At 40.1% G+C, this 25,374-nt stretch overlaps 1 protein-coding gene across 1 annotated transcript; it reads left to right on the top strand.

Annotated features, from left to right (window-relative positions):
- Positions 1-1,072: 1,072 nt before the first annotated feature.
- Positions 1,073-25,163, top strand: LOC139462308 (sorting and assembly machinery component 50 homolog). The gene is made up of 14 exons (XM_071243938.1): positions 1,073-1,132; positions 3,789-3,863; positions 6,186-6,287; positions 8,465-8,552; positions 9,026-9,126; positions 10,909-11,042; positions 12,000-12,087; positions 12,924-13,052; positions 13,952-14,023; positions 16,905-16,988; positions 17,387-17,528; positions 18,376-18,522; positions 19,675-19,816; positions 20,395-25,163. The coding sequence occupies exons 1-14, from the start codon at positions 1,112-1,114 to the stop codon at positions 20,438-20,440; spliced, it is 1,371 nt and encodes a 456-aa protein (XP_071100039.1). The 5' UTR covers positions 1,073-1,111; the 3' UTR covers positions 20,441-25,163.
- Positions 25,164-25,374: the final 211 nt, after the last annotated feature.

Below are 25,374 nucleotides of genomic sequence, written 5' to 3'. Positions count from 1 at the left end.
TAACAGTTTAGAAAAGCGCGATTATATCCAGTGCCTTTCCTCACACATCTAACATCGCAGTAAAAGAAAAGTTCAATTTAAAACCAATGGCTGAACCAATTACCGTATTCGACGTAAAAAGCGCTCCGCTCTAATAAGCGCCCACGGCGATATTTGCTAATATATTGGCCAGTGAACAATCCCAGTTAGCACCCCTTCCGATTGATCAATGTACACAAGACTTATTTATTCGTGTTATTATACACGAATAAATAAGTCTTGTGTACATTGATCACTCGTGTGTAATATGCACCCTTAATTATGAGCAATTAAATTCTGGAAAAATATATCTGTCGAATATAAACATTTCAGGCTGTCAGCATAAACCACGAAATTTATCTTTCAACTCTGTTTTTTTCACCAAAATAATATTCTTATAGAAGCCCCTTATTTCTAATCTTAGAGCGCCCTGGGCGCTTGTTACGTCGAATACGGTATGTATTTTATGATAATTGACTTAAATGGAGCTGGAGCTCTAAATCCATCACTATAATTTGACATGACCTTGAACTACCTATTTTTAAAATCATGTTTGTGTTTTTCATACACATCTCTGCTAAAACATGCATAATTTATTTTTTGACCAGCATGACCTTGGGCAATATAATATTATGTTATATAATAACATAAAAGTGACATTTAGAAATTGCCGGATCAGTGAAGACAGGATTTACTTATTGATTTCAATATGCGTGGTTTAGATACAGTCACTAAAATATAGCATCAAGGACGTGATAAGGTAGTACTCGTTGAATTAATCCAAAGCATGTGCGACGTTAATCAGTAGAAAAAGAACACAGCTGCATATTCAGGGAATTCGACCACAATATTGGAACACTGTTTTGAATGAATCAGTAAAGTTAAAAAATGAAAACAAAACGATTTATTACTTTTAGTAAACAAAGTTGCCGGAAAAAAGATTGTTTGTAAACGTGTACTTGCAATACATAGATTTGAACATCAGTTGCTGGTACGCAAGGCACAAATTTGATAAATCAAATCCGTTTGGAGTTACTCGCCCTTGAGTAACTCTCGCGTTTCAGGTAGGACGCACCTGCAACTTCGTGAAGACATGGGAACTGTGCATGCAAAGGTGCCAAGCTTGTTTTGTTAACATTTGTCAGTTTCATTCGTGTATAATTTAATTGATACACCCTAACGTCGTAATGCTACTATAAAATTGCATTATGCGTAAGAAAGTATTTTACAGGCGATGTGTAAAAAGCGACCGGCACCGAGTCACCTTCGCAAGTTCACGCCAACTGCAGTCTTGCGATTCAACACATTTGAAGACATATTTGTTTGACGTCTCGCTGTACTTGCAGTTTACCGACTGTCACAACCACAGTTTCCATGTGATGCACGTGTACCCCTTTTGTGAACGATCATTGTTCTACTCTTGCATCATGATGGTGATGATATGAATTCATCATGTGTCATGATCTGTCATGCCAGAGTAATTTTGTATATATATATATTACATTGAATATTCTGGACAAAAAGTACCTTACGTCTCACAAACATTATGCACATATATTTCCTCACTAAAAGCTGATTAACAGTGTTATGGGCATGTGAGTTGTTTGGTTGGGATGGGTAACTCGGTTTGGGTGGTTCCTGAGTAGGACCCGGGTACGCACATTACTACCCGGACCCGTGGTTACTCTCGTGATATATTGGTAGATGCATGTCATCAATCCCAATTGCGTGGATTGATGCTCATGATATCAATCACAGGATTGTCTGGTCCGGACTCGATTATTTACAGACCGCTGTCATACAGCTGGAATATTGCTGAATGCGCCGTTAAACAACAAACAAACAACAACAAGCATTACTTTGGGTTTTCGTGCCACATTAAACTGACATGCCTCAATCAGTATGTAGGTACATTTACATTGCATGCATATGTTAGCCATTTTGAAATAAGTGACCATTAACGATTAAGTTTTCTGCCACCTCAGATGATTCCTTTGGCACTTTGAAACCTCAACGTTGAAACATTTTCCACAAACCATGAATTTAAGAGAATAGAAGCAGACTAGTCATCTAAGCTGCTACAATTTATAGTGTTGCGTCCCTGTGGCGTGACAGAATCTTATAATGTTTAGTTTAGGTTTTAATGCTGGATTCCCTATGATAATGATTCATGGTGTGTCTATCTATCTAGACCCGTGAAGATTCAGGGGTAGAATAGGTTTTCAGCAACCCATGATCTAGACCCGTGAAGATTCCGGGTTAGAATAGGTCTTCAGCAACCCATACTTGCCGTAAACGGTGACTGTGCTTGTCGTAAAAGGCGACTAACAGAATCGGGTGGTCAGGCTCGCTGACTTGGTTGATGCATGTCATCGATCCCAATTGCCTGGATCGATGCTCATGATATCAATCACTGGGTTGTCTGGTCCAGACTCGATTATTTACAGACCGCCATCATATAGCTGGAATATTGCTGAGTGCGGCATTAAACAAAAAAAAACAAATCTGTGTATTTGCTTATTGGCTCCACCTAAGTTGTACATTCTAGAATTGACATCACTTTGGTATTTACTCCCACATTGAGCAATGTATTTTTTGTCACAGGACAGGTTTACAGCTCCATAGTCTAGTAAAGCAGCAGTTATGGAAATTAACTATAATCTGATAATTCCAGTTGAACAATAATATGTTTGAAGTTACTTAAAATCGCAGATTGTTTCCCTGCCTAAACCAGGTACATGATAGATGGTTAACAACCCATAAATTCCGGATATATAGCCACAAAAGACACATACTTCAAGTAGTGTTGTCCCATGATAACTCTTTTCAAATTTGACATTCACATTGTACAAACATTATAAATAATAAAAAGACATAATTTACTTTCATCCATTGCCCACATAGTCCTATCTATTCTTTATTTTGTAAGGTAATCATTGAAGAGTCAATCATTGCTTTTAATTCACCAGCGACTTGAGGTTTGAGCTAAAACATCAATAATTTCTCCATGTGTCTTCAATCTTGAGTTTTCATGTGTGTGAGATACCAAGGCCGAAGGGACATAACTCTTGCTAGACTCTCATAATTCCAGATCTCTAATCAGGGCTAGGAATTTAACATCCTCAAGTCTTAATTAGATTCCACTGTATGTGTTGTGTTTGATTGTAGTATCAAGGATTGACACTGACCTACAAAACTCGGGGTCCAGAGGACCCACAATTACTACTTTTGAGGTCCTTACAGCAACTATTTGAGTCCTGTAAAATAATGAAATGATGTCATGTACTGTACAGTAAGGTTTAAAAATTATTTTAATTACAGGAACTTTATATTTGTTGTCAAGAATTTGGTACAATGAATATTGTGTGTTTCTCAGGATGCAATCCATATTTTTGTCTGGTTCATAACACAATTGTGTAAAAACCTGAGTATTAATCATGCATTTGCCTGTAACCATGGTCTAAACACACCAGCTGTGTCTTTATTAATGTAAGGGCACGGGTGGCCCAGTCGTCTAAGGCCCTGCAATTCATTGTACAGTGTTGCGTCCCTTGGGCACACCAGGAACCTATGATTGTGGGTTCGAATCCCAGCTACTAGGTTTGTCAGCACCATACCTGTGCTCACGAGTTTCACTGAAGTGGATAGCGTCTAAGACATGCATCGCTTCGGGCTTTCCTCCCACATTAAGCTGACACGCCGTGATATAACTGGATATACTGTTAAATGCAGCATTAAACAGAACTCACTCCCTCACTTTATTGATGCAGGAGCCAGAGTGGACTGGCAGCATGCAGGACAGCCAGCCAGGCACTGAGAGGGAGTTTTCCTTTGAAAAGATACCGGTAAGTGATACGTTCATCAATCAGTCTAAATTCCGAAGGATAAGTTCTGAGCCTAACTTTGATGGACTGCGTTGATGAAGTTGGTTGCCGTCAATTTTAAGCATAATCCAAGGTCCACATACCTATGCAACAATGCAGTGCCTGGATTCCACTGATGTAGAAGGATTCCTCCTGGTGGTGTAGACCTCCGTGGTCTCGTGGTAGAGCATCTGCCCGGAGAGTGGAAGGTCCGGGGTTTGATCCCCGGGGGCGTCATACCAAAAGACATTAAAAGATGGTACTTGTTGTTACCCTGTCTGGCGCTCGGCATAAAGGGGCTAAAACAAGGACTGGTCAGCTCAGATTCCGCATACTGTGTCTGAGTGGAGTATTCATGTTAAACTGCGGCATGGTATCTCAGTGAGCTAGCACTATAAATCGGTATTTGTCCGGACTAGTACAAGCACATGCACGCACGCACGCACGCACGCATGTCGCTATATAAGTGCAATAATCTTGGATGCGACGTTAAACCTAATTTCACCTCATCTAGGGGTGTGAAAAGTCACCCACAGCTGAAATTACATCTTTATCATTTCATAGGCTTCCCGGGTTGTTCATTTGGTTGTTAAGGGTGTACATCCTTTGAAGTTAGGCTCAGACACCCCTCTTACATGAACAACGCCCCGTGAAGATCCGGGTTAGAATTTGTCATGTTGGCGACAATTACAGCAAATAGGTTGCAAATATCTGGTGTCATGACTGATTTTCAGTGATCCATACACATAATTTTCACAGCTATTTTGAACCCATGAAGATCCAATGAAGCATTGGTCTTCAGCAACCCATGCTTGTCGTGAAAGGTAACTATGCTTGTTGTAAGAGGCGACCAGCGGGATCAGGTGGTCAGGCTCACTGACCTGGTTGATGCATATAACCATATGCCAATTGCGTGGATCGATGCTCAGGGTGTCAATCACTGGATTGTCTCGATTATTGACAGACCACCATCATGTAGCTGGAATATTGCTGAGTGCGGCGTTAAACAACAAGCAAACAAACACGAACATGAACAACATCACCAGTGATCACAGTGTAAGTTGGTGTAAAGTAATGATCCAGTGATATTTTATTGATGCTATGTTTCTTGATGGGGTAGGAGGAGACAATACTCATAGATGAACAGGTGCCATTGACATTGCTTTCATTTGAAATGAAATGTGGGCAAGTTGATTTAAGTGTCAAGCAGCTGGCTATTCATGCTCAATGTTTATAACACCCTTGGGTATTCCAGGTTACCATGGGGCGGTCGGGTAGCCTGGTACGTGTACGTGGTTAAAGGGTTCGCTCGTCATGCCGAAGACCTGGGTTCGATTCCCGACATGGGTTCAATGTGTGAAGCCCATTTCCGGTGTCCCCCGCCGTGATATTGCTGGAATATTGCTAAAAGCGGCGTAAACCCATACTCACTCACTCACTCCGGGTTACCATTGATCCCCCCAACTTCTGCTGGTTGTAAGAGACGACCAAATGGAATATTGCTGAGTGGCGTCAAATCACAAACAAAAAACTATGTTAATAAATAAATAATGTTTTGTAAATGTTAAATTCAAATTCAGCCTTCTGCAGGTGCTTGGGGGAATAATCATCTCAAAGTATCGTAAACAACACTCTGTAGAAATGTCGTAAGTCCCCATGGTACCTAGTATGGTGACCTAGCTTTGGTTATTGGTGATCTATAGCCCATTTTTATTGTGTATTGTTATGAATTGTTATGAATTTTACTATGATATGCTTGTTTTAAATCTACATCTGCAATAGTCTAGTGTTTTTACTGTCCTTTGCGGACAGATTTTAATGTCTATATTTATGTATTACATGTATTAATATACAACTTGATTTAGTCACGATATGGCTGAAATATTGCTGATGTGACTATAAATCTTAACTCACTCACTCACCACTCTGCAGAAAATGTGTCGTAGTTGTTATTACCTGGAACAAGCCCAATAAAGAGACAGGAAGTACCGGTAGCCTTGAATCAATGTTTGAAAAATTGTGGTTGTGATTCATAAAAAAAAGGGAGCGGTCGGGTAGCCTAGTGGTTAAAGCATTCGCTCGTCACGCTGAAGACCCGGGTTCGATTCCCGACATGGGTACATTGTGTGAAGCCCATTTCTGGTGTCCCCCGCCATGATATTGCTGGAATATTGCTAAAAGCGGCGTAAAACCATACTCACTCACTCATAAAAAAAGTTTTGTGAATTCATGTTTTACAACCCTCGAGGTGCCAGTCGTCATGGTCATTGACTTTATTGTTCTAAACAGGATGTTGTTTTTCAGGTGAAAGTGTGTCGCATTGTCGTTGATGGCCTTGGCAGAACCAAAAATGACATCATTGTCAACGAAGTGCAGCCAATATTTGAGGCAAACAACTTTCAGGATGTGAGTAGTTAAATGTTCTTAAGCATGTTAAATCATAGACCAGACTCATTTGTATTAATGGGTACCGTATTTGGATTCTAATGACCCTTAAAAGTGAAAAGTGGAAAACGGAAGAAATTATTTGAAAAGCACAAAAACGTTTTTCTCTGAATTCACATTTATTTGTTCACCTTCCAAGAAACAATTAATTGCAGGACAAAAGGGTTACCCTGGATACCCTGGAAAATAGAAACGTTCTCCCTATTGCTAAGATCGATGCTCATGATGTCTGTCACTGGATTGTCTCGTCCAGACTTGATTACTTTCAGACTGCCATCTTATAGCTGGAATACTGCTGAGTGCAACATTAAGCACCAAACAAAAAAACAAACAAACAAAAGACTTTTTTTGTGGCATATAATATCTGTAAACCAGGAAATACGAAACATTCTATGAACATTGGGTTATTTTATCATTTGCTCTTCTTGTTTTGTCTGTTAAACATACTATAGATTTGCAAATTTGTAAAGCTAATCTGTTCTCACACTGTGCATTTCATCCTTCTGGTTTGTCTGGTTTGCTCCTTGTGTGAAAACAATCCTAAAACAAGTTTTCAGGTTCACAAAACACCTCGCCCAAACACCCCATCCATAACCATGGCTACCATCACTAACAACGGACTGTCCACGACTTGATTCCTGTTCCTCTTTAGCATGGACAGCAAGAACCTGAAAGCGTGTGATAACTAACTACAAGAGAACCTTTTAATAAAAACGGCACAGGACCCACACCAGAGTTGTTTGCAATTGTCAAGGCTGTTGTACAGAGTTGGAATGATGGAGTGAATTCAAAACGCGTCAGAAGACTCCCACAGATGCAATTGTGAAAGACGTGAAAACAATAGCGCTGGCTATCGAAATAGATCTTAGAGATCGATAATCGTTGACTAAATATTGATCAATTATCAATAAATAGCAACTTACAGCAAATATGCGAAAAGCTCAGAGACAAAAGATCATATTTCACGTCACTGGGTGGTGACACCTTTATGCATGGACTACTTCGTGGACATTAGAGGGAGCAGGCATATCTTCATTCTAGTGAGCGTATGAGGATGGTTAGGAGCGGATGGATCAGTCGATTGATCAGTGGATCATCCTCATTTGCATACTGCATTGGATCACCAAACCCAATCATCAGAGTTCTCTTAGTCTGATATTCAAGCCATGTCTACCACTCTTAGTGTTCGTATCTTCGGATATGGAAAGTAAAGAAAACCGATTGGAGGGACTTTTTTCTGATGGCTGATTCATTTCAACGATCAGAGAGTCTGCAAAGATTGGTAGGCCTGTGAATTAATAACCAGCTACAATCTCTTCCACGGCATATTATTGAGATAATAATTTGTGACACACATTTCACAGGTATTCGTCTCAAGAACCGATCGGAAGATTGTTCAGGGAGTCCCAGGGAACATGAGATTATTCACCTGCCGATGAACCTTGGGGATCGGATGAGGTTCAATGATTGCTCAGGGATTATTAGCATTCATTATGATGTTCGAAGACCTTCCTCAGATGGCTTGGCATAGATTTGACAATGTGGGTCAAGATCATCAAAAGAAGGGAACATTGTCACAATAGGGCCGATCAATTGGAGAATTGAGTGGGTCATCATGTCATTCCTTCATCCTGGGAGTCATCGTTCACAACCATCTTTATGGATATCCAAACCCTGGCTACTGTTTGCAGTTTAGTTTTTCACCTGATGTATCTGTACCTGGAGGACAGGATCCTTTGTTCCACAGTATTGAAATTTCACCAGAATGATGATCAGACATTCAACGATTTTTTACTTTTTCACGATTATTTACATGAAAACTCCCACTTAACCATCCTCTGTGCTCAAGTAAAAAGAATGAGTAGTCCTGTGATGTCACATGATCAAGTTGCGCAGGAGTCAGGCAGTGCAGTCCATTTTTAGTCATGGTAGCCATGGTAACGGCTGGGGTGTGGCTGGGTGAGACATTTTTCAAAGCTGGAAACCTGTTTTAAGATCGTTTCAACACAGGGATCGAAGAAGAAGAATGAAATGCACGGCGTGAGATAGGATAAGCATTATTAATATACAATTTAATGTAAAATTTCCAATTCTAATGAATTTATTAATGAAGTTCATTAATATTTATACATTTTCAGATGGTAAGAATAAGCCATGACGTCAAGACCAGATTTGAACGACTTGGTCTTTTCAAGAACATTTCAATTTCTATTGACACATGTAAAGGTAAGATGACTGCTGATGTACGAGACTGGATCAAAGATGATGCGAAGATCCGTTCATTTGATTGATATTTCCAGCATCAGGGTTGTCATCACTTATCGAGATATCGATGTATCTATACACATTTCTAAATAATAATATTAAGGCTATTTCTGTGGCACAAAGTTCCACATCACGAGGGATGCTCAATGCAAAATATGTAAATACTAAATTCATTATGCATGGCCTCAGAAACTATTACATTTGTTAAGATTCCATGCATAGGCCATAGCTCTCAAACTAATGAATATATTTGCATGAAACTATACACGTGCAATAACCATGATGACCACATGTTCACCTTCAGCCTTTTCATATTTTTCAATTTTCCACTTTTTTTTATTTCTTGTGTTCCATGAAAACAATTTGGACTTAGTCTCAAACAAGTAACGTTTGTTTCCCACCAGATCTCTATACTTTAGACTTTTGATTGACAGATGTGAAGAAAGTGGGTTATGAAGTTACATTTGGTGTGCATGAACTGCGCCCTGTGTCCGGGGGCATCAACACTCTCATTGGCTACAACGATGCAAGTCTGGTGAGTTAATTGTTCATTCTATTTTTTTTATTTAACACAATATTACAGCAATTGCCTCAGCAATATTACAGCTATATCAGTATATGGCAGAAGCCTGTAAATAATCAATTCTGGAACAGACAATACATTGATTGATAATGTGAGCAATTGAGGTACGACCAGTGAAGATCTGGTTTAGAAGACGTCTTCAGCAACCCATGCTTGCCGTGAAAGGCGATTATGCTTGTCGTAAGAGGCGACTTACGGGATGGGGTGGTCAGGCTCGCTGACTTTGTTGATGCACTACATCATATCACAATTATGTAGATCGATGCTCATGACGTCAATCGCTGGATTGTCTCGTCCAAACTCGATTATTTACAGACCACTATCGTATAACTGGAATATTGTTGAGTGCAGCATAAAACAACAATAAACAAGCGAACAAACAAGCAAACGAAAACAGGCAGGCTACAAGAAGATGCTATCAACGAAGTCACAGAGTCTGACCACCCAACCTTTTTTGGCTGCCTTAGTTTTACATCAGACAAAGAAATACCTCTCAGTTTAATTAGCACAAAACTTCAACATGTTCCGAGATTGCCACATGATGTATTTATGACTAAACGTGTAAATTGTGTCACACGTTGCCAGTGTGTAGGTATCATGTAGGTGACAGTGGTCAACTTGAGCCGGACTGCTTGTCAGTTCTCTCTGAGGGATGTACCCCAGGTACATATATGAGTTCCCAAGGATTCCAGGAAAATGTTGAGCTTACAAACTGGGACCCAAGGGGAATTACCATAACACCATAAGGCACACTTTACTTGAATTTTAATTACCTATGTGCGTGTTCTAACACTTAAAGCAAATAATATTTTGCAAATATTTTCTTCTAACCATAAAACCCTATGCAGGGTCAGGACAGCTCTCCAGCACCCTCTGCTGGTCGTAGGAGGTGGCTAAGTGGATCAGGTGGTCAGACACTATGACTGTAGATTGCATGCCATGGCACATCAGTGGATAGTTGCTCATCATCAGTGGGTTGTCTGGTCCAAAATTGATTATTTACATGCTGTTTGATATTGCTGAAATGTTGTGCTGCCTTAAGCAGCAAACAAACTGCATATGTGTATTCTATGTTAACTTGTTTTATATACTACTTTTGATATGTTTGCTGGTGTTTAAAACAAATGACTGACTATCACCATCGTCATTCTGATGGGACAGACTGATGCTCAGTCGGTGTGCCTTTTCTTGTTTGTTATCATGATTATACCTGGTCTGCAGAAATATTTAGTATTGAAATGGAAAACTCAAAACAAGTATCAACATACCTGGTTTTCAGATTTTAGAGAACCATGTATTGTATTGTAATATGTACTGCTTATATAACATCTTCCTGAGGCAAGGGAGTCAACTGACTATAAAAGTCCAATTTACACCCTTGTCGAACTAGGCTGGAATCATGGAGTTTTTGGATGGACTAACAAGTCTATGCATTGTCCAATCAAAATCGCATAACAAAATCAACATGTGGTTTTTAAACTGCCAGGCAAATTTCTGTCGATGGCAGTATTTGCAAAGCATGCGTGCCAGCATCTCAGCATCTCATGTTTTTAATTAAGGTGCTCTCATGATTCGATGTACGCTCATGATTCGATGTACTTCATGAAGTAAGACCCGCTTCATCACAATATAGAACTTGATTATCAATCAGATTGTCTTGACTGGATGCCGCCGTTTTGTTTGAAGTAAATGCAAGTGACATACATCTCCTACATCACTCCTTTCTTTCGACAGTTGTTTGGGCTGAGGCTTCCTAACCTGTTCGGTCGAGGTGAGCGTGTCCAGGGCGATTATACACACGGAACCAAGCAGTCACGTGGATACCATCTCACCTTTAACAAGCCACTCAATGGCAACCCAGACATGGTGTATGTAGTGTCAGGGATTATCCTGGAAAGGTTTACTTTTGAGAGAAAAATCTCCCTTAGATCGAAAATCAATGAGATTTTTAGGAGTGTGAGGAGATTTTGCTCATTATCAGAGATATTTCATCTTCAAACAGTGGTGACTGTATTTGATTTTTCGTAATTTGTGACTTGAATAATGATGCAGTTAATGTTACCTGATTATATAGATGTATGCTTACGTATGCTTTTTTCAAACACTTAATTATTCAACTGCAAATATTTATATGTTTGGAGATGAACAATGTTTCGCACTCCGCTATTGTCGGCTGATGCAATGCTCCACGCAGAGTGGGTTATACTCAGTGAGTGATAGCATGCAATGTTGCGAATATCGATTTCGAATGAGTATTTGACAAATGGATAAACTATTGTGTAATTGTTTTTGGACATTTTTTGCATGGTAGATAAAAGGTATTCAAGATATAGGACATTTTGATTTTTGAAGGAGTAAATGAGAGTGCCATTGCAGATGAAACTTTTGAAAGTGGTAACAGTTAGATGTATGCCAGTTTCAATCGTGCTGAATAAATGTTAATGCAAGATGTATGATAACTATGTTAATGCAAGATGTATGATATCGCAGAATCGCGGCCTAAGTCAATCCCTCATGTGATGTATTTGTTTTAGTAAGCCTCTCAAGGGCAACCCAGACATGGTGTATGCAGTGTGAAGTGTCCGTTTTAATACTAGTTACATAGACGTTCAAGGCAAATAACCCAGTTCCATAAAACAGGGGTGGAGTGGGGGTTTAAGTGAGCAAAATATGATACAGACATATTTGTATTTATAATTTGCTATTATTGTTTGTGTTTTTTTCGGATTTGAAATCACATTTACAGTAACAACTTGAGCCTAATGCATCAGAAACAGGATGGGGGGCATATGTTTTTGAGTAAAATACATTCTGGTTTCCTTCAGGTTTGGTACGACCATCTACCAGAATCATGGAGAATACCCATGGAGTGGCTACAAGGAGACAGACAGGGGCGTGGCACTTGATATCACTGTGAGTAGTGGTGTAGCATTAACATGATAAGGCCAGCATGGTAGTGGCGGAAACTCACATTTTCAGGGACTGATGTTCCACAGAAAAACATGCTCAAAATTACAATTGTGTTATTTCACTTTGGGGGCATTGGGGTTAAGGCGATCGCTCGGTTTGGTCAGAGACCCGGGTTCCATTCCCCACATGGCTACGATATGTGAACCCCATTTCAGCCACCCATACTGGTCGTAAGAGGTGACTTAATGGATCGTGTCATCAGTCTCGATGACCTTGTTTTGATAACCGTACCTTGATGAAGTGGAGGATGGCTCATCACAGGATTGTCCGGTTCCAACCCTGATTTTTGGCTGGAATAGTGCTGAGAGTAAACAGTAAACAAATAAATAAATAGCAACTGAGAACAATGCATTTGATTGGCTAATCAAGCTCATACATTTATGTTTCCATAAACACCCACTACCGGATACTGTTTGATTCATTGGCTGATAATGGAGTGGGCAGGACTTGTATTGTATTAATATTGTGTTGAAAGCAATGACACTAGTTTCGTATCATCTACTTTTTGTGTGAGGGACTGGGTTAGATGTACGCTTGTGCTGCAGTTCCCAACAATATTCAGGTCTGACGCCATCAAGTGTCGGGGAGTGTGGAGGGATTGAACATGTATATTTGTGCTGCAGTTCCCAACAATATTCGGGTCTCACTCCATCAAGTGGGAGGGAGTGTGAAGGGATTGAACATGTATATTTGTGCTGCAGTTCCCAACAATATTCGGGTCTCACTCCATCAAGTGGGAGGGAGTGTGGAAGGATTGAACATGTATATTTGTGCTGCAGTTCCCAACAATATTCGGGTCTCACTCCATCAAGTGGGAGGGAGTGTGGAGGGACCTGAGGGCATTGTCCAGAACCACTTCATTCGCAGTTCGGGAACAGGCTGGACATTCCATCAAGTCCAGTGTCCAGGTGAGAGTCTTCATAGTCAATCAGTACTTCGTTGTTGAACATAGGATTTTAAAGAAAGATATCTAAATGTTGTTTGATATGATTTCCCAAAATGTTTTTTGAAATAAGCGTTTTACATACATCATGTACATATTTCCATTAAGTCACAGCATGTTTGCAAGTTTTGCCAGAATAAAGTTCAAAGTACTCTGTCTCACTAATGGGTGTCAACATGACCTAGCACCAACTGATGTGGTCAACCTACTGGACAAGTACAGGTCCAAGAGGTCTCTGCACTTGGAAAATCAGTGCTTCTTGTGAGACAAACTCACTAATTATGGGGGGCGGTCGGGTAGCCCAGTGGTTAAAGCCAAGACCAGTGTTTGATTCCCGACATGGGTACAATGTGTGAAGCCCATTTCTGGTGTCCCCGCCATGATATTGCTGGAATATTGCTAAAAGCGGCGTAAAACCATACTCACTCACTCACTAATTATGGAAAGAAATCAGTGGGTTTTTTACAGAATTGTGGAATAAACTACCTCTGACCTAAAACTCCAACTTGGGACAGGTTCGAATCTTAGCTAAATTTTCTTCTGTTTCACTTGTATCATATGTCATGATATATGCTGATTGTAGCCCTTTGGGCATGCAGAGCGTGTATAGAGGCTAGCGCTTTAAAAGACTGAGGATCTATACCAAAATGTTGCTATTATAGCACATAAAAGAAGGTGTTATCCATAAATTGTGTCCACTTTGTAATCTGTCCACTTTGTAATCTGTCAAGTTCAAAGAAGTGCGCATCAAATAATTCAGGATATTTTCTCGGAAAACTCTCTGACCCCAAATCCCAAAGATGATGTGAGTTCAGCTGAATTCATCATGTTCATGTCTGTAGAGTTTGTCACTGAATGTTGCAGCACCTGTTTGTTCGGGACAAGAGAGACGACCCTATTCTGCCATCCCGGGGCTCGCTGTTGAAACTCACACAGGTGCGTACCGTCTTATTGAGATTTTACTGTAGTCTGTTCACCATGGGGAATCCAAGTTGGAATAGGTCCGCAGCTAACCTATACTGGCTACAAAATGGTCGGGTGATCAGGCTTGTTTGATTGACTGGCCTCATACTCTGACAAGGATCGTTGCTCATAATATTCAGTGCTACAGATAAGCTGCATATTAGCATAAAATACCCCCCAAACTATTCAAAACCCAATTACTTTTAATTAACTTGCGTACAGAATCGCATGCATTATATGAAAACTCAATTGTTTGAAAACATCACATGTAAATACCCAAGGAAGCTTTTTCAGCATTGACATGAAAAGGGTGAAGCAGAGCAGATATTGAGTACAGTGACACTCATCTTCCCGAGGCAAGAGAGTTAACTGACTATAAAAGTCCATTTTCCACCCTTGCAGTACTAGGCTGGTATTATGGAGTTACATTTTGGCCGGTTCGTAAACTTTCATGCAGATTTTGGTCGAATGCAGGATTTGCAAAGTATGTGCACCGCTGACTCGTTGTCAACAGATATTTTCTAAATCTTTTCATGTTTTTAATCAACTGCTCACATGACCTGATGCACTTCGCTATGTAAGACTCATTTCATCAGAATAAAGATCATGACTATCGATCAGATTGTCTTGACCGGGCTTACATTTTGTTTTAAGCAAATGCAAGTGATATGAGAGGCTGAATCTGATTGGTCAATAGGAGAGGCATAGAAGGGACATAACTCATAATAGCCACTGGTGGTGCTACTATCGAGCCCAGGAATTTCAGCCTAGTTCGGCAAAGGTGGAAACTGGACTTTTAAAGTCATTTAATTTCCTTGCCTTAGGAAGATAAGTTACACTGTGCTACTGACACTCTCTCTGATTGACCCTCTGATGAACAAGGATAGCCAGCATGTGTTGTTATCACGTTATGTCCCAGTATGTGTGATGTAATTGCATGTTTCTTAAACAGTGGTACACTGGAGGGGTGAGTAATAAGATGTTATGATTCGTGATTGAACATGGAAAATCGCGTTTTTTAAAACAGTAGTCCTCGGAAAAAATCATCTTCCGTGTAAAAATTAAATAAACAATTGAAAAAAAACACTCCGATAAATATGATCGAAAACCGGACAACCGTCGCGAATTGTCCTGTTTTTGATCAGAGCTTTCACCAGCATAGGTTTTCAGACATCATACGTTTTCTATCCCGAATACTTGCACTATAACGTGGGGTGTGGCGTCACACAACGTGGGGTGTGGCGTCACACAGAAATTGTAAATACTCAGAGTCAGCTGATGGCTTGTTTTTAAGATAAAGTTGTCATTTAGCCTGTAAGTGAATGAGATGTTTTACAGTTCATGTGATTAGCAAATTTCCCCAGACCCCCCTAGACTTTTCCTCTTTTTTCGGGAAAACCTGCTCACACCCCTGCATGTTTCTTAAACAGTGGTACACTGGTGAGTAATAAGATGTTATGATTCGTGATTGAACATGGTTGAAAGTTGAAATTCAGATTCTGGTTTGCTGACTATCTTGAATATGTTTTGTGCAGGCTCAGGACACTGTTGTCACATATTTGAACAATCCAGTTTTAATTTCAGTTTCTGTTTACAGGTATGCAGTAAATCTTACCTGATTTTTACAAGATTTAAAACTATGTATATGAACCATATATTTATCATTAGAACCCACATGTTTCTCCCTTCAATAATCATCTGGTTCTATTAGTTGAATATGCCAGAATCTGTGACAGTATTAACAGGAAATTACTAGCAAATATTACTATCCTGCTATGATAGTCAGCAGTTTGCTCTTATCTTCAATCATCTTCCTGAGGCAAGGGAGTTAACTGACTATAAAAGTCCAGTTTCCACCCTTGTTGAAGCAAAGCTTGTGTACCGCCAACTGGGCATCCAGATATTTCGCAAATCTTTCTTGTTTGTAATCAAGGTGCTCAAGTAATTTTATGCACTTTGCGGGGTAATTCCTGTTTTAATACAATATAGATCTTGATTATCAATCAATTTCCCATTAATTGTATGATTTTATGTGGAGTTACAAGGACGTAAGGTAGACACGTGATTATCGCCTTCCACTGGTGGCCTAGACATCTACTAAGGTGCCGCATTGCGCCATGCAGAGTTACTTCCCTTGGACACACCAGAAACCTATGTTTGTGGGATTGATTATTTCTATAAGTTTGTCTCCAGGCTTGTTGGTTTCACCGTGGAAAACATCTAAGACATGAATCACTCCGGGCTTACCTCCCTAATCAAGCTGATATGCTGAGATGTAACTGGAATACTGTACAACATTGTACAAAGCTGTGTTAAACCCATTTCTCTCACTCACTCACTCACTCACTCCATTCAATCAGTAAATGAAGATCATACATACCATGCATACAGGTACGCCAGCTGAAAAGGACTTATGGGTTATTACACACAGTGTACTCATACTATTGATGGCTTACTTACAAGTCCATTGGAATTTGTATGCAATTCAATATCAATTGTGTAACTTCGATGGTTATTTATTGTGAGTATTTTATGCCAATAAGTAGCTTATCTGGAGCTTATTGTGACCAAAACCCTGCACAAACCCTGCATGGGGTTCCACAATCTCATTAAAATCAGATCTTAGTTCTCGCAGCCTCAAAACAAAGATCTGAGGACAGGAGTGTGAAGACCCGCTATCAACCAAGTCACCGAGTAGGACCACCTGCTCATTTAAATCACTCTTACAACTAGCATAGGTTGCTTGGGGACCTATTATAAACTGGAGTCCCCACAGGGTGGCATAAAACACTATTCACTTAGCTCCCTCACTTGTGTGTGCAGTGTTTCTTGATGATCTGAACTGTATTTACAGGAATATGCTGGTCTGGGAGGAAACGTACAGTTTGCTAAACAGGATGTAGAATACCAGTTCAACCAGAGTTTAGCCTGGGACACGGTAAGTCACAGAGCAGTTACCATCGATGCAGGAATTTGAAAATAATGCAATGTCTGTTGTCATTGTTTAAGTATTGCAGAGCACAACGTTTATAACACTGTACACTGAAAGACAGCTACTATATGACTACTATACTATATAGTCAGGCCAAAGACCCGGGTTCGATATCCCACATGGGTACAATGCGTGAAGCCCATTTCTGGTGTCCCCCGCGGTGATATTGCTGGAATATTGCTAAAAGCGTTGTAAAACCATACTCACTCACTCACTCACTTTGCAAGTGTGATCATTACCTAAAGGAGACCTTAAGTTTTGCCATCTCAAGTTTCGAATGAGCCATTGTCGGATGGTTTTCTACAGATGAGTGACTAATGGGATGTTGCTTCTGTTTCTTTAAGGTATTACAAGTTTCTCTTGCTGGAGGCATTTTGAAGTCCCTTGACCCCAAACATGAGGTCAAAGTGAACGACCGTTTCTTCCTTGGGGGTCCCCTGACACTGAGAGGCTTCAGTTTGAAGGGGGTGGGGCCACACAGTGATGGTGAGTCTTGAACATTGTTGAAGGTAGGGGGTCTCTCTCTACCTGCTATGAGGGGTGTGGCCACACAGTGATGGTGTGGGAGGGGCAACACACCCACCACTGTTGGGGGTCATGTAGATCTATCCCTACCTGATGTAAGGGGGTTGGGCCACACAGTGATGGTGGGTGTGGGAGGGTCAAGACACCCACCACTGTAGGGGGTCATGTAGATCTATCCCTACCTGATGTAAGGGGGTTGGGCCACACAGTGATGGTGGGTGTGGGAGGGTCAAGACACCCACCACTGTAGGGGGTCATGTAGATCTATCCCTACCTGATGTAAGGGGGTAGGGCCACACAGTGATGGTGGGTGTGGGAGGGTCAAGACACCCACCACTGTAGGGGGTCATGTAGATCTATCCCTACCTGATGTAAGGGGGTAGGGCCACACAGTGATGGTGGGTGTGGGAGGGTCAAGACACCCACCACTGTAGGGGGTCATGTAGATCTATCCCTACCTGATGTAAGGGGGTAGGGCCACACAGTGATGGTGGTTGTGGGAGGGTCAAGACACCCACCACTGTAGGGGGTCATGTAGATCTATCGCTACCTGCTACAAGGAAGCAGGGCCTTGAACAGAAAAGAAACTGGATAACTGTAAACCATAATTGTTTTTAAATATGTGTTTTGAAGCTAAAATGGTCAACAAATATTAACATTTATGTTGAGCATCACAAATCAGTATCACATGTTTCATATGGATTTTATGAAGACACTATGCAGATCATGTAAAGATGTAAAAAGGAGAAGATATATTTTATTACAAATATATCGAGATGCCTGCATCCTGTTAATGCATCTGTTGCAGGTAACGCTCTGGGAGCAGATGCCTATTGGCTGGCGGCCCTCCACATGTACACCCCACTCCCCTTCCGGCCGGGGAAGGGAGGCTTCGGGGAACTCTTCCGCACCCACTTCTTCATCAATGCTGGAAACATAGGAAATATAAGCTTAAGTAAGTATATTGCTGAGATTGTTTGAACAATGGAAAAAATAATTTCAAGCTTGTAATGATATGATGTTTTATTTTCATATTATATTGATAAATATAACATTTGTAACATGTATTTTGTTGTATTGATGTTTCCTAGCATGGTGAGGACACGTCATTGACAAGTAATTAAGATTTTATCAAATCTAAAAAAATTAAGCTACACTTGAAACACATTAGATGCCCATAACAGATGATGCTAGTAGAATACTCTCAGGCTTCTTTACCTGATCATGTTCTGGGGCGGTCAGGTAGCCTAGTGGTTAAAGCGTTTGCTCGTCACACCGAAGACCCGGGTTCAATTCCCGGGTCACAATGTGTGAAGCCCATTTCTGGTGTACCCCGCTGTGATCATGGTGATATTGCTGGATTATTGTTAAAAGCGGTGTTACTCCATACTGACTCACTCACTCACTGATCATATTCCTGATGGCATACAAGCTGTAAGTGATGCACTCAATGGTCATTGTTTTACTCTTGCATAGGACTGCAATGAATATGCTATGAGGTGGATACAATACATATCACGAATATATGGTACCGAATATGAACATTTATGCACAAATACAGTAACAGGTCATCAGTTGAATATTTGTTATATTAAGTGAAAAATAACAAAATATATTATTTGACATTGTTTGACCATGTTGACAGTGTCAATGCTTATTATTATATTGTACATTTTTCAACTGCACTTATCCAGGCACTAGTGTCTGCTAACTTGCGGCAAAGACCAGTGACCACATTACTGTCCAATTAAATACATAAGAGTGCTGTCGTTGAAGAAATCTACACATGCACATTATTAGTTATTTAAAACATTTTGTAAATAATTGATTTTTGTGTCCACAAATATCGAACTCAATTCATGAAGGGATACGGTTCGATTCACCGAATACACGAGTGATTCGTAACAGCCCTACTCATGCATACATTCTGATATGACTAGAGATTTTCTCCTTATTTGTACAATCAACTTGTTTTATTTTACAAAGGTTAGAATTCGGAGTCCTTTCCAATTATCCAAGGTGTGCAGACCAGCTGTGTGCTCAGATTTGACATCTGATTTTAAGGTGCTTTGGACTTCTAATTTTGCAATCCTTTTCTTTATTCAAGACTCAGATATTCGTGAAAACTTCTGTCACATGGCGGAGACATTTCGGTGGGCGTACGGTGGGGGCATCGTCTTGCGGATGGGGCGTGTAGCCAGGATGGAACTCAATTATGTGATACCTATGCAAGCACAAAGAGGAGACAGGTCGGTACCGACGTTATCTCTTTCAGCATACTAAGTGCCCTTTTTTTCAGCACCACAGCTGTACTCTTTGGTATTATCAAAGCGGTAAACATCACTTTGGGCTTTCCTCCCACATGAAGCTGAAGCCGTGGAAATAATGTTCAAAGCAGCATTAAACTCACTCACTCTCTCTCTCAAGCATACGCTCACTCATGCACGAATGCACGCACGCTCACTCACTCACTCACCATGGAATCTCAAAGAGCATGTCATTAATTACGCATACATTCATACATACAGACAGACAGACAGACATTATAGGCAAGCAATAGGCAAGCAATAGGCAAGCAATAGGCAAGCAATAGGCAATAATAGGCAATTATCTTGAATGCTACATTAAGCCCAATTTCACCTCCCTTCACCTGCAACAAATGAACAAAATTTGATCCCTCAAAAATTTGATCCAAGATTTGAATGTTTACTTTTAATACATATTCATGCTTCATGCTTCATGCGTCATGCGTCATGCAATACAATGTTTTTTATATTAAATGTTTTGAGTGTTTGATGCTGAATATGTTGACATTTTTTCCTTTCAGTATTAATGCCGGTTTACAATTTGGTATTGGGCTCACCTTTTTATGATCACCACCAACCATAGAGCTGTCACATCGTTCACTGATGGATCAACTTGCCTTTGTGTGTGACGTACTGAGCATGACAGGAAGTGCCTACAAGTATGCTGGAATATTTCTAAGATAATCAACCGGAACCTCAGACATTTTGTAACTGAAGGAGAATGTGTTTGTAGTCATTTAGGATGTGCATCTGTACTGTTGTATATAATAGATCATCTCTTCATGATCACTGTCTATCATTCTACATCATCAAGGTGCTGTGTGGGATGTAACTGAGAGGACCGTTACTAGCGGAGCCATTACGATATTTTGAACCCAATGCTGGGGGCACGGGTGGTGCAGTCGTCTAAGGCACCGCGATTCGCTGCACAGAGTTGCGTCCCTTGGGCACGCCAGAAACCTATGATTGTGGGTTCAAATCCCAGTTCGTCCCGATTATGTTTCTAGGTTTGTCAGCACCATACCCGTGCTAGTGGGTTTCACTGAAGTAGTAAACGTCAGAGACCTGCATTACTTCAGGCTTTCCTCCCACATTAAGCTGACACGCCATGATATGACTGGAATACTGTTAAAAGCGGCGTTAAACCCAACTCACTCACTCAACCCAATGCTGCCACTATGATAAAGTGAATCTATACTACTCAAAACAAGTTAAAACCAAGACAGATAACTACAGAATTTGAAAGAATCAGATTTTCTTGAACTTCGTTTGAGTTGTCTATTATGATTTTATTATAATTTGGAATAGTTATTGAGCTCATTACAGGAATTGTGATATATACAACCAATGAATAAACAATTAATAAACAATTAACAAACAATTAATAGACAATGAATAATCACTTGTTTTAGCTGTGATGGGAAGGTTTGGGTGATAAGATTCAATGCAGATGATACATTTTTACGAGAACAATACAGTCAATCATGCTGATGCTGATTACTTTCCGGGTATTTTGTTTTAAATTACTTAGCTTTAAAGTCTCTTCCCCTATAGTCCCTCAGTTGGCATTTATCATTAGATGATTGTGTACATAGTCATGTAATGTATTCATCTTTCAAATGAAGAGTACTTGTTTGTGCTGTCATGAGGTTTTCGTTTACGGTGTGTGTGTATACATTTGCGTAGATAGACCACATGTACAATCTACAGGGCAGAGGAAGTACGCATCTTGTCAGTAATCCAAGGGAGGTAACTCTGGTAGACTTGTCGGAGACGAGGTGCAAAGAGGCCTACAGTTGCTGTAACACCACCACAATCAGAGACTGTCCCAGTGGTGTCATTACCTATAGTCACTGTATAACTTAACACTTGCGTAAACGCCTTCTAATACATATTGGTGACTGTACTTGTATACAGTGCATGGTGTTGGTGGAATGAAATTATTATTCTGTTGTTTATTTACAGGAAATTATTGACACTTTTTAGCCTGGTTTATATGAGACAATGGTTTAGGTTCTGTCCATGCAATGTTTAGAGGACTACAATAAGGTTTTGAAACTTTCTGATATTGAGATGAGTGGGTTTACATATTTAGTTCACGGAGCATGGGTGGCGCAGTTGTCTAAGGTGCTGCATTTCACTGTGCAGAGTTGCATCCCCTGGGCGTGCCAGAATCCTATGATTGTGGGTTTGAATCCCAGTTCGCCCTGAATTTGCACCATAACCGTGCTTGTGGGTTTCACCATTGTGGTAAACATTCGAAACCTGCTTCACTTCAGGCTTTCTTCCCACATTAAGCCGAGACTCTGTGATATAGCTGGAATTCTGTTAAAAGCGGCGTTAAGCCCAACTCACTCACTCACTTTTTCTCATGAATAACCTTGACGACAGATACACTAAATGTTTTACCAACATTTCAGTTTTAAGGAAAGTATTAAGACTAAAATACAATTTTTTAGGCTAAAATATTTCATTAGTTAATATTCCATTAACAAAAAGCAGTCCCAAACTGTATGTTCAACACTAAGACTGATTTTGTCATCAAGTTCTGTGTAGCAATAACACACTATTAACAGTTTACCCCATGACATGACTACGTTGTACCAGACAAGACATCTCATTGATCAGACCAGACATGTTCATTGATATATATGAGGGTGCCACCCATTCCTCTCCAGGCAATCACAAACCACTAATTTGCCCTGAGATCCAATTTAAGAAGTCTTGAGACATATCAGTGTACACAGCTGGTACAAGCTAATTAGACTGGGATTTTCACCAAGTATACATGACCATGCATGCTCATAAGCTTAGTGATAAATATTTTATTGATTTTCACTCTTTGCAAGAAAAAAAAGACTTAAGTAACTTTGAACAATGAAATATTGGCATCATCGTACCAGATAAACAGTGGTATCCAGCGCACTGCACTGCGGCATATGGAATACCACTTAAGCCTTAAAAACATAAAAGAATTGACTTCTGAAAATATGGTGCAGACAAGCTGTGTTTTTAAAAAAAAAATTTATTTTTTATTTTTTTTGTGGGGGTGGGGGGGTTGTTGTTCAAACTAGTATGTAATCAAATTAACAGTTGTGTACAATCATCCTGGGAAAGGACTTCCCTACACTCATGTATTCCTTGTGCAAAATAATCGAATACAGGATTTGACTACCGTGTGTTTTTTAAAAATGGAAATAAAGAATCAAGCGGCAAACTTTATGAAAATGTGGGCTGTGCCTGAGAACCAAGACTGGTATTTTGTTAAACAGGGTTCGGGGTACCATGAGGGAGTTGGCACCCTCATAGATGAGGACAGGAGGCATCATCAGAAAGAAAGGTGCCTTTGGTCGTCGCTTACTGTATTGATAAGATTGATAGGTGCCCACCCTTATCATTTAGACTTCCGCCTACACAACGGTGGCCTCGTAGCTGAAGTGTTGGCTTATCATGCCACAGACATAAGTTTGATTCCACACATGGGTACAATATTGGAAGCCAATGCTACCCATTCACCAATCTATGCATATCCAACTGTTACATCATCTACATGAAATACATTATATCATTAATGTATGGTAATCAAATGTATCTTGTATTGAATCTCCGATGTTAATGCGTTAATAACTGAAATGCTTTTAATCATCTATCGTCAATTTCGTCTTCACTGAAGAGTTCAGATTTTGAACTGTTATCTGCAGATGCTCCTGGGAGGTAGTTAGATGGTGAATCATTGATCGTGTTTACCTTTAGAGGGAAATATAGACTTACATGTTCCAGCAGCTATCAAGCTTTAAAATGTCATCCAGGCTTCATATATTAGTGTTTACTGAGTGCAAGACTTGGCCTGTTCCAGACAGCGATCTTTGAGCTAATTGCATCTGAATCACTGAACATTGTCTGTCAGCAGTCATAAACGCAAAGATCCATGTTTGGAACTGGATCCTGGTCAGTTATAACTTGAATGCTTTATGTTTTATTTTTTCTCAAAATTCCTTGAAAGTTGGTTTTGAATCACTATCAGAAGATGTCTTCAAGTTACAAACTGTCAGTTCTTACAGCAGAGATATTTTCTGTCATGTCGGGCGGTCGGGTAGCCTTGAGGTTAAAGCGTTCATGCCAAAGAACTGGGTTCTATTCCCGACATGGGTACAATATTTGAAGCCCATTTCTGGTGATATTGCTGGAATATTTCTAAAAGCGGCGTAAAACCTCACTCACTCACTTCTGTCATGTCCAGAACTTAGATTATTTTTGCTTGTTACACAATGACTTTCTTTGAACACATGGTCAGTGCTAGCTTCATTGTGTTCGGATGTATCAACCATGACTGTGACTGGTCTGCCCTTTAGTATCCTTGATCTGTGAGCACAAGGTGATTATTGATTTTATGCCTTCGGTCAGTATCACTGGGCTCTCCTCCCACATTTAAACTGACTGAAAATACTGTTCAGAGGCGTGAAACGTCATTCACTCACTCACTCATGGGACATGGCTCCTACCACACTTTCACAACTCGAGGTTTCAAATCACTATTGATGTCTGTTGTGTACACACCAGTCTTGCATGTATTGCTCTGATTATTCTTGACCAGATGGGATTTCTCTGCATTTAGACAAAGAATACAAGATACAGTTCCTGATGAGCCGAATATCTTATGTATGTACATTGTGTTCTATTTCTGAAGAAAAACTGAAAAGTAAACATGAAATGCACAAATGGCATTTAAGATGATAATGATAAATCGAAAGACAGTGCCAAAACCATTCTGCCTATGACCCTTGTCTCTCAGAATAGTTTGCAGGAGGTTTTGCTTTATCATCAGCTAGGTTTACCAGACAGACAAATGCCACTAGTCTAGTCATTAAAGACCTTAGGCTGTATTTACTTAGAACTTTATGAATGTAGTACCCTTCAGTCGAAGCAGCTTGGCTTGGTACACATGTTCATTATTATCGTATGTACAATGGCACAAGTCGGCCATCTTCTTGTCATTTCAGCTGATGCTTCCGGGTACCCGTATAATCATGAGAATGGGTAGACATTAATAGTGATTACCCTGAAAGACCAAACAACTTAGTTACATACATACTAATGCACATATAAATACTATTGTAAATACCCACAGGCAGACAGTGGTAAGCGGACAATCAGTGCCATGTTGTACCCATCATCTATTAGTGTGAAGATGTAAGTATGTAGCAATGTATATAACACCTGTGCTATCATTAGCAGGGAATTGTGTCTCATTTGAGTGATGTGTGCATTGTACAGTATTTGTGACATTAAACGGGAGGAAAAGTTGATTATGGTGTTTGAGTATTTTCTTCCTTGTCTTGTGTTCGTAGATGTGTCACCTGTGGGTATTTTGTGTTCAAATTGGGCACTAGCTATCTGTGCTGGTCGAGGCTGCCTCTGTGGATAGAGCATCTGCCCAAGAGTGGAAGGTCAGCGATTTGATCCCCAACAATCATACCAAAAGACATAAAAAGATGGTACTT

The sequence above is a fragment of the Haliotis cracherodii genome, unplaced genomic scaffold (genome assembly GCF_022045235.1).
Source record: "Haliotis cracherodii isolate W230 unplaced genomic scaffold, xgHalCrac1.p SCAF_15, whole genome shotgun sequence".
Classification (NCBI taxonomy): Eukaryota; Metazoa; Mollusca; class Gastropoda; order Lepetellida; family Haliotidae; genus Haliotis; species Haliotis cracherodii.
Note: the sequence above shows the minus strand (reverse complement) of the source record. Positions and strands in the feature narration are given on the sequence as shown.

Coding starts and splice junctions, on each gene's coding strand:
- LOC139462308 (XM_071243938.1), top strand. CDS start 1,112: ATGGGAACTGTGCATGCAAAG. Junction 11,043..11,999: donor AATGGCAACCCAGACATGGT/GTATGTAGTGTC, acceptor GGTTTCCTTCAG/GTTTGGTACGACCATCTACC. Junction 19,817..20,394: donor CAAGCACAAAGAGGAGACAG/GTCGGTACCGAC, acceptor TTTTCCTTTCAG/TATTAATGCCGGTTTACAAT.